The 17025-nt window shown below is 34.8% G+C and overlaps 2 protein-coding genes across 8 annotated transcripts in view; one reads left to right on the forward strand and one right to left on the reverse strand.

Annotated features, from left to right (window-relative positions):
- The first annotated feature begins 17 nt into the window (after positions 1-17).
- LOC106878789 (cytochrome b-c1 complex subunit 7) lies at positions 18-7287 on the forward strand. Its single transcript, XM_014928127.3, has 4 exons — positions 18-156; positions 1891-1953; positions 4669-4835; positions 7144-7287. Exons 1-4 carry the CDS (start codon positions 129-131, stop codon positions 7219-7221), a joined length of 336 nt encoding a protein of 111 aa, XP_014783613.1. The 5' UTR covers positions 18-128; the 3' UTR covers positions 7222-7287.
- Positions 7288-13870: 6583 nt separating this feature from the next.
- Positions 13871-17025, reverse strand: part of LOC106878758 (uncharacterized) — a 60805-nt gene continuing 57650 nt past the window's right edge. For all 7 annotated transcript variants that reach the window (XM_052976097.2, XM_052976093.2, XM_052976096.2 and 4 more), the window contains one exon: positions 13871-17025. This exon is cut by the window's right edge and continues 3372 nt beyond it. The gene's annotated coding sequence lies outside the window, so the exon portion shown is untranslated.

Genomic DNA, 17025 nt, shown 5'->3' on the forward strand with positions numbered 1-17025 from the left:
AGGTATTCGAATTCTAAAAATTATAGAGGATTATTTTTAATTCTTTTTAAAAAAATAAGTTTTTCGTGTTGTGTTATCGAAAGTGATATACCCATGATCCTCTTGCAGAATCCTCTGTCAGAACAACCATGGCCGGACGTCAAGCAATCAAGGAAGGTAAATAAATAAATAGTCTTTCTATTTTATTAACTGATTAATTATTTTTTCATTTAATTTCTAACCTGCAAGAAGTAATACTCCTACTGCTTTTCCCAAAACTTATGTAACAATTAAACACTTTGACCTTCGACTAACATTCATTTACTATGTCAACAATGTTATCCAAGGACATTCTCTTATCTCTGATATTTTGGAGGAGAATTTTGTTTATCATCTCACCCGGTCTTCTTTATAATTCCTTTTCCATCTAGTATATATGTTAAAGGAACATAAATCGACCTCAGTATATGACTGAATATACTTAATTTTTATTTCTAGTACTCTTTTTGAACAAACACCTCAGCATTCGTACTTCGTTATTTCGAACCAACGAAGGAATCTCCACGCGGTTTGTTCGATCTGTTTGGAATAGCTTCGAAATTTACTTCGATTTACACGCACCTGTCGTCTTACGAGTTGATGGATACATTAAACTGTGTGCTCCAAGCCGTATAAAAAACTGAAAAACGTTATGGTCATGGTTGGAAGGTATTTCCTCATAGATCTACTCGGTCACGTCCGACCCGAGTTCATTCACCTTCTCTATTTTTACCTATCAGATCCAAATTTGATTCATATCACACACCTGTCGTTTTATGATGAATAATTTTGGACTATATGATCCAATTTGTATATAAATTAAAAAGACTGTGCAGTCGTGGTTGGAACGCTTTTGATCAGAAGTCTGTTCTGTGACGTCTGACCTAAGATTAAACAATTTGTCCTCCCCAGCTTTTTTACCTATCGAAAATCTGTGAAGAAACGACATTGCACATGATAATCTCTAACGTGCTCCTGTCTTCTAAACAAAATTAAATTAATTTCTACATCGAATATCTTGGCAACCACTTAAGGTTTTTTTTTTTTTTTTAACTGTTTTCCCCCTCCACCAGTAATTTCTTTGGTATTTACTCTGCGTTAAACTTGAAATCTTGAAAAACAAAATGTGTTGTACGTAATTTGTATGTGTATGCAACCACCATTTCCTTTCTCTTTTTTTTTTTTTTAACATTAAATTCCGACATAATCGTAATATACACCCCCTGAAAGATATTTGTAGAAATTTTCATGAAAAACTACCCGTTTTCTGAAAGTTAGGAGGAAACAAAGTCGAAACTCCTCCCCCTTCCCCTCCGAAAAATTTTTGCACAGAAGATTCCATCATAATCGAAATCTACACCTTCTGAAAGATATTTGCAGGAAATTTCACTAAAAGTTACCCATTTTTCTGAAAGTTATGAGGAAAGTCAGGCAGAGTCACACTGGTTTTTCAGTAGCTACTGTTCATCAGGCTTGGCAATCACAGCCCATGTTTCAGTCATTTAGCATAGCTGTTCGCACTCAGGCATTATAGAATCTGCCTTTCACTCTGAGAGAGAGGCCCTTTGTTGCTAGCAGAGGCACGAGCTCTCTGAACTTTGTCCAGCCTAATCTTATTCTCACAGCTATGCTCTCTGAACAACCACCTCCACTACTAACTCGGTCACCTAGATGGCAGAAGCTATCTACTACCTCTAGCTTGCCCCACTGGCAGTTGAGAGAGAGAAGGGAAATTATTTTCAAGTCAGATTTTAGTGTTATACGTTAACCCTGACTAACGATTAATATTTTTAATTGAATATAATTTGATATTTTTTCATATATTTTTTTCTATCTCCTGTATATCTGATAATTTGAAAATATTTCTTTTAGCTCCAGCCTGGTATAGAGTTCTCCAGCAATGGTTTTACAATCGGTCTTACTTTAACCAACTTGGTAAGTCACTTATTTTCCTATTGGTTTCAGTCATTGAACTGCCTTTGAAGTTTTTATCAATTAAATCAGGGGTTGGGGAACGTTTTTAACCAATTACTCCAAAATTTATTTATGCTGATGTTATCCCCTTGATTTGAAAGGAAGAAAGTCATAGATTCTTTGAATTCATAAGGTTTATTGAATCTATTTATATGGAGAATACAATTATAAATAGTATAAAGCAAATATGATGAAATGGAGCCTGGTGCAGCTATCTGGTTCGCCAGTCCTCAGTCAAATCGTCCAACCATGCTAGCATGGAAAGCGGACATTAACCCCCTCACTCTTCGCTAACTATCTTTTCTCCGCTCACCATTCTTTGTCTTAATAACCCCACCAACCTTCCTCCCCCCCATCCAAAAAAATACACCTAGCTCTTTGACCTTCTTTGCATTAAAATCTGGAATGTAAGATCTTTTCTATCCTGATAATGGAGACTTATCTTATCCAGTGTTGATTGTATCCATTATGGCTACATATTATGAAGAACCACATCTACCAACATCATTATGGATCTCCAAGCCCCCAGAAACAGCTGTTGGATTTATAACACCTTTAATTTTCTCTGTTGTTTGTACTCTAAGTTGGACCTATTAATACGAATATTTATATATATTTATACTTAAAAACTTATCATCTGAAAGTTTCCACCTCTTGCTTTCTCTTGTTTTGCATGTATACATATATACAAATTTTGTATTTCATACACAAAGTAATATGTTTAATATACAGAAATAAATTTATTTCTCAAACGCATGATAATGCTATAAATAGCATGATCAGGATAAATTATCCATATTATGCAGAAAAATACGTTGCCGGCCAGCCATGAGACTTGAACTCCGAGTTTCATGGCTGGCCGGCAACATATTTTTCTGCATAATATGGATAAATTATCCTTTATCACGCTATTTATAAAATTATCACGCATTTGAGAAATAAATTTATTTCTGTATCTTACAATACATCTCAACGCTTCTAAAAAAAAAAATCTTTGTTTACTTTCATCGTAAAGTTGAATTTAATATATCTAATTTAACTGCATAATTGCCTCGATATCATCTCAACTTGAGCCCTCTTACAACCATTCTTTATTTTGTGGAATCCATCCCCTGTAAGACATTGGAGTCTAAGTTTGAATCTTTTGAACACTACATAGTGTCTTTTATACTGAGAATCTCCGGATCTCATGTGTAGACTATATATGTGTGTTTATATATATATGTGTAAATATATAAGGAGAATTCACAAAAAAACAACAGATGAAGACAGGTGGTGTAGAAAACAAACAGATGTATTAATATAACGCTCGAGAATTGAAAAAGTTTTTAATGTTTCGAGCCTGCGCCCTTCCACAGAAAGAAACAAGGAGAGAAAAAAATGTGTGTAGTGGTTAGCGATCTATCATGATATATATATATATATATATATATATATATATATGGACCAAATAATTCAGGAGAAAATATTTGCGAAGATGTTATTGACACCTATTATCTAGTGTAACAATTAAAAATGATAATAACAGAATCAATAATGTAGGTGATTGCAGGCCCAAAAAGGCATTAAATAGCTGAAGGATTAAGATTAATCAAAGGACATATCATGTATGTCTACCTGCTGGAAATAACAGTCAAAACTCTTATCTAAATCTCTGAAAATACACTGATAATAATTACAGAAATCAACCATCTGAGGGCAAATGGGCTAAGACAATCTCTCGGCATACATTCAAGTATTTGGACTCACATGGACCAGTTTCTGGACTGGTTTTATTCTATCGGTCTCATTTTTGCCGAACCACTAAGTTACGAGGACGCAAACACACCACCATCGGTTGTCAAGCGATGCTGGGGACACAAACAGACACACACACATACATATATATAATAGGCGAGCTGGCAGAAACGTTAGCACACCGGGCGAAATGCTTAGCCGTATTTCGTCTGCCACTACGTTCTGAGTTCAAATTCCGCCGAGGTCGACTTTGCCTTTCATCCTTTCGGGGTCGATTAAATAAGTACCAGTTACGCACTGGGGACGATATAATCGACTTAATCCGTGTTTGTCTGTCCTTGTTTGTCCCCTCTGTGTGTAGCCCCTTGTGGGTAGTAAAGAAATAACACACATACATATATATATATATATATACACATATATACGACGGGCTTCTTCCAGTTTCCTTCTACCAAATCCACTCACAAGGCTTTGGTCGGCCCGAGGCTATAGTAGAAGACACTTGCCCAAGGTGCCACGCAGTGGGACTGAATCCAGGACCATGTGGTTGGTAAGCAAGCTACTTACCACACAGCCACTCCTGATAATGAAGCAGAATATTTGGATCAGATATGGCCAGTTTAAATTCTAATGGGTTAAACCAGCCATATCCGACCCAGAATTTTTTTACTTGTTTTATGTTCAAACTGGCCAGATCTGACCTCTCACACCTACTTAACAATGTCATTGTAAAAATCAACAATCACGTCATTGGAATCTCAAAACTACAGGATAATGCATGATTTCTTCAGATCAATGTGAATGAATATGTATTATATTTGACAGAATAATATGAATGCTAAAGGGTTTAGTTAATGTTTAATGTTTAGCAGTACATAAAATGTTCAATTAAAAATATTTGTGTTGCTTAATCAACCTGGATTGTTTCTTCGTCTTTAGGTTTAATGCGAGATGATGTGCGACGAGAATGTGAGGACGTGAAGGAGGCCATCCAGCGCCTTCCCAAGGAGGTCTACGATGCACGGAACTTTCGTCTTATTCGTGCAATGAATCTTAGTAACAAGAAAATCGTGTTGCCGAAAGAGGAATGGACACAACTTAAAGATGTAAGTAATGAAGACATTTCTCTATAAATATATATTTAACAGAATGTGGCAGGTTTGACTGTGTGGTAAGAAGTTTGCTTCCCAACCACATGATTCTGGGTTCAATCCTACTGAGTGGCACTTTTGGCAGATCTCTTCTTCTATAGCCACAGGCCAACCAAAGCCTTGTGAGTGAAATTGGTAGATGCAAACTGGAATCAGTTTGTCATGTGTGTATATATATATTTTTAATAATATCAAAGGGAAACAGAAATATTAGGAATTTCTACTACCAGTGGCCCAGCATGTAAAAATTTAGTCCAAAGACTATATATTACTCATAAATACAGTGTACATTTAAACACATAAGAGGACTTAAATGTAGGAGTGGCTGTGTGGTAAGTAGCTTGCTTACCAACCACATGGTTCTGGGTTCAGTCCCACTGCATGGCACCGTGGACAAGTGTCTTCTACTATAGCCTCGGGCCGACCAAAGCCTTGTGAGTGGATTTGGTAGATGGAAACTGAAAGAAGCTCGTCATATATATATATATATATATATATATATAATACAAAGAATATATATACATGTATACACACATATATGTACATACTTACATCTACATGTGTATATATATGCATATCAGGGTACAGGACGTTAGAACAATAAACTACAGACAACGGAACGAACACATAGGAAAACGGAAAGCCACTTGGAATATCCCTTCATCAGCTGTCTCTATTCTATCTAGACGTTTCGAAGATAAGACAGAACGTACTCTAGAATAGTCTCTTCCTGAGTAGTGGATCAACCCACTACACAGAGGATTCCAAGGTGGCAAACACAAACCAAGACAGGAAAAATTGGACAGTGAAAACAACATTCAAAAGCCGTACGGCCAAACGCAAATCTGAGGTAGAACGCTAGTAGTTCGTCTTGCCTTCACAGTGGCTGGAGTGAAAAGAAAGTTGACCACAGGTCACACGAGAGCAGAGAGGATGGTGGAGGGAGGAAGTGGAACAAGGAGGAAGGGACAGAAGGGTATAGCAGTGAAATAGAGGCCAGGACAGAGGGATAGATAGAAAGATAGGGGAAGACAGATAGATAAATAGATAGAGAGGATGGTGGAGGGAGGAAGTGGAACAATGAGGGAGGGACAGAAGGGTATAACAGTGAAGTAGAGGCCAGGACAGAGGTATAGATAGAACGATAGATAAATAGATAGATAGATAGATAGATAGAAAGATAGTCACGTCAGAATAATAGTAGACTTACTTGCAAAAAAGGACGTGTGCGTTCAATAATGTAATAATACAAAGAATATATATACATGTATACACACATATATGTACATACTTACATCTACATGTGTATATATATGCATATCAGGGTACAGGACGTTAGAACAATAATACGTAACTTAGGAGTTTGGCAAAAGAGGCCGATAGAATAAGTACTAGGCTTACAAAGAATAAGTCCTGGGGTCGATTTGTTCGACTAAAGCTGGTGCTCCAGCATGGCCACTGTCAAATGACTGAAACGAATAAAAGAATATATATATGTGTGTGTGTATATATTTATATATATATATATATGTGTGTGTGTATCTATATATTGATAAAACTTACTTGGAAGAGGATGCGTGGTGTTCAATCATATAGTAATATAAATAATATTTATATATTTGCATATGTGGGCACAGGATGTCACGAAATGTGTACAACAAAAAATACGAATTACGAGTACATGGAATATGAACTATTTTTTCGGACAACAACGAAAAACACAAATGGAAAACAAGACGAACGACCCTTCATCAGTTGTTGGCTGTTTTTCTACTCTCGTATTGTTTTCTCTATTAATCTGTAATATATATATTGTTGTTAAATGCTTGAAATACGAGAGTTGAAAAACAGCCAACAACTGATGAAGGGTCGTTCTTTGTGTTGTTTGTCTTGTTTTCCATTTGTGTCTTTCATTGTTCGAAAAAATAGTTCATATTCCATGTACTTACACTTTTCGTGACATCCTGTGCCCATATGTGTATATATGTGTGTGTGTGTGTATATACATGTATGTGTGTGTGTGTATATACATGTGTGTGTGTCTATATATGTGTGTGTATCTTTGTGTGTGTGTATGTATGTATGTGTGTCTATATGTATGTGTGTGTGTATATATATATGTATGTGTGTGTATATATATGTATGCGTATATATATGTATGTGGGTATATATGTGTGTGTGTGTGTATATATATATATATATATATATATATCCATCCATCCTAAGTATTTAAAACTAATTGGCAAGGTTTATTTCTTCACAGGATGTCCAGTATTTGAAACCCTATATTGAAGAAGTGATTAACGAGAAGAAAGAACGTCAGCAATGGAACAGTAAATAATGGTATCAACTTCTAGCTACTGAATATTTAGGAAAATTGTACAGAATAAAGTAATACTAACTATTATTTCCTGTATTTGTTTCTTTTTCGTTTTTATTATATATTTTTTTTGTGTGGGTTTAGCCCCAGGCCAACCCAGATTGAGTTCATCTCATCAGCTTCGTTTAACTTTCATTTTATGATTGCATGAGTCTGGCAGGAATTGTTGTGACAGATTTTCTATAGCTGGATGCCTTTCCTGTCACCAACACTCCTGTTTCCAAGCAAGGTAATATTTTCCATGGCAGACTGGAAATGAACAACAATGCTTATATGCCAGTCATGCTTACTCTTTTACTTACTTCAGTCATTTGACTGCAGCCATGCTGGAGCATCACCTTTAGTTGAACAAATCGACCTCAGGACTTATTCTTCGTAAGCCTAGTACTAATTCTATCAGTCTCTTTTGCCGAACCGCTAAGTTTCAGGGACGTAAACACACCAACATCAGTTGTCAGGTTGTCAAGCGATGGTGGAGAGACAAACAAATACATACATACATATATATGTATATATACAACGGGCTTCTTTCAGTTTCCGTCTACCAAATCCACTCACAAGGCTTTGATCAGTCTGAGGCTATAGTAGAAGACACTTACCCAAGGTGCCATGCAGTGGGACTGAACTTGGTGATGTTTGTTGACAACTGTTACCATCAAATCATCCCATAGCTCTACACTTTTGAAAAGAATAATAATAATAATAATATTCATTGAAGAATAAACCAAAATGAAATATGCAAGTGTGACATGGTCCACTAACCCATAAAGAAGCCAGTAATTCTGAATAAGAACTGACTTAAATCGTGCCCCTCCCCCTTTATTTTTTGCTATAGCCAGGTTCCAACCCAGGCTGCGGCAACAAAAGTCCACCCACAACATCACTGCCTCAAGGTCATGGATATGTTCTAGGCCAGTGTCTTGGGTTCCACAAGTCTAATTTTTGGTTAGAGAAAAAGTGAAAAGAAATCTTTCATAACTGAAACTTCAGAAGTTAAAATTTGCTGTAACATAATTCTTAAAAACTAAGATCTCTTGTAACTTAATTCTCGATAACTAAGATCTTTTATACTAAAAGTTTTTAAAGATTTATTGTAACCCAAGCTAATATTTGTTATATAAACCATAAAATATCTCTCTTAACTACAGTCTCAAAAGTTAATACATACTTAAATATTTAAAATTGGTAGTATAAACCTCAAAGGCTGACATCTATTGTCACATAACTTCAAAAGCTAAGTTCTGCCTGAAGATTAACCCTTTATCAGTCAGATACAATGCTTATTTATTGTTTTGTATCAATTGTGCATTATCTTGTAGCCTTGAGTTTACAAATTCTGTGATTGTTTATTTTTAGAATGTCATTGTAGGATAGATGTGAGAAGTTAGATCTGACCTGTTTGAACATAAAGCAGGTAGAGTATTTTGACCAGATATGGCCAGTTTAAATGCTAAAGGGTTAAATACTAAAAGCTAAGATCTTTTGTAATCCTAAAGCTTACCTCTAAGGGCATCAGGCTGAAGAAAATCTGCCTCAGTGAATTTTGACCAGCTTATATAAGCATGGAAAAGTGGACGTTAATTATGAAGTTGATGACTATGTGTGTGTATGTATATGCATATATCTATATATATATATATATATATATATATATATATATATATATATAGGCGCAGGAGTAGCTGTGTGGTAAGTAGCTTGCTTACCAACCACATGGTTCCGGGTTCATTCACACTGCGTAGCACCTTGGGCAAGTGTCTTCGACTATAGCCTCGGGCCGACCAAAGCCTTGTGAGTGGATTTGGTAGACGGAAACTGAAAGAAGCCCGTCGTATATATATGTATGTATGTGTGTATATGTTTGTGTGTCTGTCGCTTGACAACCGATGGTGGTGTGCTTAGGTCCCCGTAACTTAGCGGTTCGGCAAAAGAGACCGATAGAATAAGTACTAGGCATCCAAAGAATAAGTCCTGGGGTCGATTTGCTCGACTAAAGGCGGTGCTCCAGCATGGCCACAGTCAAATGACTGAAACAAGTAAAAGAGTATATATATGATGGACTCTCCCATTAAAGACAATGTATGAGTATTCAGCTTTTGCCGAACGACCTGTACAGATGATTCGTTTATAGTGATCAAATGTTCGTGCTCACTCCACTCTCCATCAAATCGACGTCATCTGAACAAGTGTACTGTGTGCTACACATCAAGTGTTGGAGTGACTGCAGAGCAACATGAGATGAAGTGTTTTGCTGAAAAACACAACATACCACTTGATCTAGAAATTGAAACCATGATTTCATGAGCGTGAGTCAACTTCCCTAACCACTAGGTCATGCACTGTTTTATATGCACAGACGTTCAGGAAGTAAATAGACACCTTTAATTTTCAAGATCTTTTATTTGATATTAATTGGTTGAAGGAGAGGTTTTCTTCTAGTTGCTCGTCCATAATACCCAAGCTTATGCAGATATGTAACACACGTTCTTGGACAGACTTCTACCTGTTTTGCAATGTCAGAAGCCTTCAAATAGGGTTCATTTTCCACAATTCTCTTCAAACAGCGAAGCTTCCTTTCCAAGGGCCCAGGTTGGCCAGACAAGAATCTACTGATTCTTTCCCTTGGCTTTTGAATTGCACTATAATTCTTTTAACAGTACCAAGAGGAATTTGAAGATTTTTGGCAATTTTTTCCTGGCTAAGACTAGCCTCAGCTTGCCCAACAATACAACCTCTTTGAAAATCTGACAGTTCTGCTGAATTTTTTATATATATACTCTTACTCTCTTTTACTCTTTTACTTGTTTCAGTCTTTTGACTGTGGCCATGCTGGAGCACCGCCTTTAGTCGAGCAAATCGACCCCAGGACTTATTCTTTGGAAGCCTAGTACTTATTCTATCGGTCTTTTTTGCCGAACCGCTAAGTTACGGGGACATAAACAGACCAGCATCGGTTGTCAAGCGATGTTGGGGGGACAAACACAGACATACAAACACACACACATACATATATACGACAGGCTTCTTTCAGTTTCCGTCTACCAAATCCACTCACAAGGCTTTGGTCGGCCCGAAGCTATAGTAGAAGACACTTGCCCAAGATGCCACGCAGTGGGACTGAACCCGGGACCATGTGGTTGGTAAGCAAGCTACTTACCACACAGCCACTCCTACGCCTATATATTTTATATATATATATATATATATAACTTTTATAAGTAATATTCTAAAAGAATATATAATTGAACTTATGTTGAGTGCTCAATTATCTTGAGCAAATAAATGTGTATATATGTGATTTTATATTATTAATTCATCAATAATATATTTAGGAAATTAATATTTAGTATTTCAAAAGATATATATCCAACATAACATGGTAGCATAATAAATTTAAAAGTTTAAAACATAAAAATAAAAATACGGAATATAAATATCGATACATATAAAAATCTAAAAATAGATAAATATATGTTTAAATATATATGCGTATAAAAATTTATGTGTAAATAAGCATGAATATTATAAATTCTAAAATATAAAATATAAAGAAACCTAAAGTTAAAAGAATAAAATATCTTACGATCGTTTCACGGATATTACTACAATCGCAAAGTGATCTAAAGATCATCTTATTGTTAGTAATTCCGTTCTTCAGAGATGCATTAAGAACCCTTTATATACCTATATATTATTAAAGTTTTTGAAATATTAAAATTAAAAATACTAAAAATTAGAAATAATAATATATACTGTCCTTCTTATATATATATATATATATCCAGAAGCACAGTGCCCACACAAGTAATCTCCAGGAGTGCCTTTGGATTTGATTATCCCCTAGTTGCTTAGATACTTCAGACTACCCCTTGAATGTTTAAGCAATCCTATCATATATATATATATATATATATTATATTGGGGTGAGAAGCCAGTTTATGGGGTTACCCTTGGTTTCTCACTCACAAGGGGTTTAGCCTTATGGCATATCTTCAGACCCCAAACACTGCTGGCCTGAGACCTCTTTAAAATACGGAGGGGGAAAAGACCCTTAAAAACGAGTGTTTGGGGTCTGGTGATACACCGTAAGGATAAACCCCTTATCAGCGAGAAACCCAGGGTAACCCCATAAATTGGCCTACCCCACTATGATATTAACTGCTCTACTTCTTAGTGTGCTTCTCCTCTGGATTTATGTATTTCTACAAACAATCCTATATATATATATATATATATATATATACACACACACACACACACAGACATAGGCATATGAAATAACAAAATGTGCTGACAGTCATCCAGTCACATTGTTGCTGTTCGCATAAAGGAATTAACAAACAAACCCTTTAGCTAAATAAGCCCTTTGAAATTTTAGAACATATGAATATTCTACAATATATATTCTAAACGTAACAATTTTCCAGAACCTTCAAATGTTCACTCAATGCCCACATGCATGTGTTTGTATATCTACTATAAACAGATTAGCATATAATTACATCTACGTATATATGTATACTTATATATATGAGTATATATATATACACACATATATATATATATATATACACACACACACACACACAGACATATCATATATATACATCCTCCTTGTGTGGCATGATGCAGAGTCCTGTTACCAGGTATCAGGTGTTTTGGCAGCCATCCTCTTGACCCAGGACAGCACTACCTCCTCCAGGAACTTGATGTAGGTTTCCGTGTTGAGTCCGAGGTCGAGTGGGACGGTGAATGGAGGCAAAATATTGCCATCACTAGTAATCACTTCAAACACCATGATGTTAACTGGATGTTTGATTTTTATCACTCTCAGCACATGTTTTGGGGACACAGCAAGTCAACGGTTGTTCTGTGTGTTCACCATCTGTTCATATTAGAGCATCTGGTGCAAATGCCAAGCAGTACAGCATGTCGTTTCCAGATTTCTGGCAGAATTAATTGTGTCATGGGGCTGTTTTACTCACAGACAGTGCCCAACTGACCCAGCATACTGTGTAGTCGACAAAATCAAAAACAAACTATGCATGCACAAAATTAAAAATATAAAATGGTGACAATTTACCCATCGCACCCTGTATATATATGTATGTACGTATAGTTCAAATAAATATGTACATATATATATATATATATATATATATACAGTTCAAATAAAAACAACTTCCAATACCAAACTTGAAAAAAATACTTTAAAAAATTAGGGACAGAAATTACATAATTAAAAATGAAGTAAACGGAGCAGATGGGAAGATAAACAAAACATCATTTGTCGTGAATTTAAAAAAACTGTACAAAGAAGAAAAAAAATTCAGACATGGAAATTTCTAAACGAAACTTGTCACATATTAGAGTGTTAAGTGGGGGGGGGTCTTTATTTTCTGTTTTTTATAAATATACCCAGATAAAGTAAAGGGTAAAGACTTCCTTCAGTCATGAATGACCATGGGATTGCACCTAGAAGGTTGCCCTCCGAGGCACAAGTCCAGGCAAGGTTTTTTACGGAAGACCAACAAGCTTGGGGAACAAGGCTGGTCAATTATATCAACCCCAGTGCTCAACTGGTACTTATTTTATCAACCCCAAATGAATGAAAAACAATGTCAACCTTGGCGGAATTTGACCATGGGATTGCACCTAGAAAGTTACCCTCCTAGGCACAAGTCTGGGCAAGGATGTTTATGGAAGACCAGCAGTCGCCCATGCATACCAGCCTCACTTCTCCATGCCACTGATGTTATCCAAGGGAAAGGCAAAGGCTGATATGGCTTGGCACCAGTGATGTTGCAACTCATTTCTACAGCTGAGTGAACTGGAGCAACGTGAAATGAAGGCCTACAGTTTCTGGGGAGAGTGTAAGTTGATTACATCAACCCCAGTGTTCAACTGGTACTTAATTTATCAACCCCCAAATGGATGAAAAACAAAGTCAACCTTGGCGGAATTTGGACTCAGAACACAAAGATACAGTAGCCTGGTGCAGTCTTCTGCCTAGCCATCTTCTATCAAACTGTCCACCCCATGCATACATGGAAGGCAGACATTAAATAATTATGATGATGATAATATTAATTTTATAAATTTTTTAAAGTATATTTTAGTTTTTAATTTCTAATGTTTAAAATCACCTCAAATTGTAGGAACTGGTGGGATTGGGGTGATTCTAATAGAAATTTAACCCTTTAGTGTTCAGATTACTCTGTTAAATGTAATAATTTTTCACTCAAATCGTTTTTAATTAATCATGCATTATCTTATAACTTTGAGGTTTCAATGATGTGATTGTTTATTTTTAAAATGTCAATGTAGGTTAAGTATGAGAGGCTAGATATCGCCCATTTGAATATAAAACATGTAGAATATATTGGCCAGATATGGCCGGTTTAAACACTAAAGGGTTAAGCTTAATTGGAAGCTAAAATTTCTATTGAAATAAATGAGGGCAGTGAGAGACTGAAATTAACAATAATAAAAGAGAGGTACTTGTTATAAAATTTAATTTTCCAGAAAAAAGAAGGAAATTTGGTTGTCACTTGAATTAAAATTTCAGTACATTTATTGAATTTTTAGAGTAAATACCAGGTAAAATCAAATTTTTGTGTCACTTTTCAAAACTTTACCAATTCATTTTTAATTCTTTTTATTCTTTTGTTGGTTTCAGTAGGAGGCTGTGGCACCATCTCTTAAAAGTTTTTATTCATTTTTATTTTATTTTTGTTCCACTCCCAATTTCAATTTACATAAACAAAATGAAAGAAAAAAATAAAGAAATCTCAGTTTATCATTGTGGAATTTTCAAAAACAAAAAAAAAATTCAAGATTTTTCAAGAAAATTTTTTTTAAATAATTAGAAGAAAATTTCTCTAAAACGATGAGAAGAAATGAATGAAAGTGGAAATTAACAGTTAAAGACATCAGAATTCCAGAAAATTCTTCAAATTGGAATATATTCTCAATAGAATAGTAAATATAAACTGCAATAGAATCTGGCTTTGATTGGGAGATTTTTTGTGAAAATAATGAAGGAAGTATTTTGAGATTTTCAGAACTAAAAAAAGGGTAGAGAACAGTTTTGATGAATTTGATAAGTTCAAATTAATATTAGGATTGAAAAATCCAATGCTTTAGAGCCCTTATCCATTTTCATTTTTCTCATTTTTTTTTTATTTTTGAAGACAAAAATACTTTTTTTTAAATCAAAAAAATATTTTTCATCTAAAATGAAATAAATAAAACTCAAATAGAATTTAAAAAATAAGACAAATGAAAAAAATAAACTGTTTAATTGATATCCCTCAGGTTATGTCATGCTGAAATTTTCTAAAAAGAACAAAATAGTGCTATACATGATTGCCACTGATAAAAATATTTTCAGAACTTCATAATATGTAACAAAAACGAAATTAGACATGGTTCTTGGTTCAGCCCCACTGCATGGAACTTTGGGCAAGTGTCTTCTACTATAGCCTCAGGCCAACCAAAGCCTTATGAGTGGATTTGGTATATAGAAACTGAAAGAAGCCCATTGTATGTATATATATATATATATTTATATTTATGTGTGTCTGTGTTTGTCTCCCCATCATCGCTTGACAACCAGCGTTGGTGTGTTTATGTCACCGTAACTTAGTGGTTCGACAAAAGATACTGATAGAATAAGTACCAAGCTTAAAGAGAAAGTCCTGGAGTTGATTTGTTTGATTAAAATCCCTTAAGGTGGTGCTCCAGCATGGCCACAGTCACATGACGGAAACAAGTAAAAGAATATAAGAATATTCTTTGCATTTTTAAACTTTATTCCTTAAATTTCAATATCAAACATGTTGAAATGATTTTCTCTCATCTTAACTGAACTATGAGCCATCGTGTGTTTACAAAAAATTAAATTAAATCAGAAATTCAAATACTATATTTTCCAGCATACAAGTCAACATAGTATGTAATATAAACATGTACAAACATCGCCAATATCATTCCAAATCCTGCAGCATTGCACATGGAATTTTTAGTTGTTCAAAGACATCTTGGTGTATAAGATTATCTACATTTTGTGACTAGAGATTTTAGTCTGAAAAATTCAACTTGTTTGCTGGAAAATGTAGTAAAATGATATGAAATTTTAAAAACAGATGCTCCTTGCAGAAGGAGCACAAGAGCCACAAAACATTAGATATTTCAGTCCTCACGGCAATTAGACTCATCAAATTTACCAATGAACAAATTATTACAGAAATAAACCATTACTTTCCTCAAATTTGAGAATTTTATCCAAACAAAAAATAAAAATAATACAAAAGACAAGGCACATAGGGAATTTGAAGTTAATATGTTTAAGAATTTAAGTTACGGCTGGTTAAGTTCATTTGATACCCATGCTATCTACTTAATGACCAGCAAATCTTTGGCTGTGTCCTGCATAAACATATTGAACTCTTAATAGCCCAGTCTGCCTGGGTGTAAATAGGTTCCATGAAGAATACAATTCTCAGCTGTAGGCAGAATGAAAGGTCATTGTATAAACTGTGTATGTATGTGTGTGCGTGTGTGTGTATATATATATATATATATAAATAATACATTTCTAAATCTCTCAGAGATTTATGCAGTAGTGATGCGATAAAGTAGTTGTATGCTGTCAACTTAATGTGACACAGGAAATGTGTCAAGGCCGACAGGAAGCGGTGCTGCTTCCTAGGGCTAAATAGCAGTAGTATTATTCCCTTCATGGGACTGTCACATTAAGTTGACAGCATACAACTACTTTGTGTATATATATATATATATATATATATATATATAGTGAAGTATATTGCCACTTAAGTGTGGCTGACCCCTAGGGGTGGATGTTACTGTTGCTTTTAGCCCCAGGAGGACATCTCCTCCAGCTGGCTTATCGACACACTACAGTAACATCCACCCCTAGGGGTCAGCCACTCTTAAGTGGCAATATACTTCACTTTATCGTGCAGTATATTGCCACTATATATATATATATATATATATAAGAATTAAGATATAAACTCAAATTAGGCAGTCATACTCATACAGTTATAACTTCAACTTATAATGCGTATACCTATATCAATACATAGACACATATTTTTTTAAATATTTATAAAATATAACTATATATATAAATATACATAAAAATAAAATATATATATATATATATATTTTATAAATATTTTTTTAACTATTCATATGTATCGATATGTATTATATATGTATACACATTTTAAGTCAAATTTATAATTGTATGAGTATGATTGCCTAATTTGAGAATGTATATTAATTCTTATCTTTTGTCTTGGATTTGACCAGAGCACTTCTTAAACTGTTCTATATATTTCGCAAGAAAGAACAATAATATTATATACATACAGAAGATCAAGTGTTTAGATAGCCTAAACTAATAGGTATGCAGTCCGAGTGCCACATTATCTTGGCAAATTATCTTTATTCTAGAGTACTGTTACTGAATATATCTCGTTGAGATATTAACAAAGGGAAATTTTCTATTTTATCAGATCAGTGACAGTGTGTCACTTTGAAAACTATATATTACAAACAAGAATTTAGCAACGCCACCTCTAGCCAAAGTTATTCTATCCTGATGAACGGAAATAATTCAGAAATTGCGATACACAGATATTGTTTTGTGCTGAGTGGGGATGCTAAACTCCCATGTTCGAAAATATAAGGACACAGATAGTGTGTCATATAGCCAGCAAGAGACGATGTTTCCTG

This window comes from Octopus bimaculoides, chromosome 23 (assembly GCF_046866305.1).
Source record: "Octopus bimaculoides isolate indiv1 chromosome 23, ASM4686630v1, whole genome shotgun sequence".
In the NCBI taxonomy this organism is placed as follows: domain Eukaryota; kingdom Metazoa; phylum Mollusca; class Cephalopoda; order Octopoda; family Octopodidae; genus Octopus; species Octopus bimaculoides.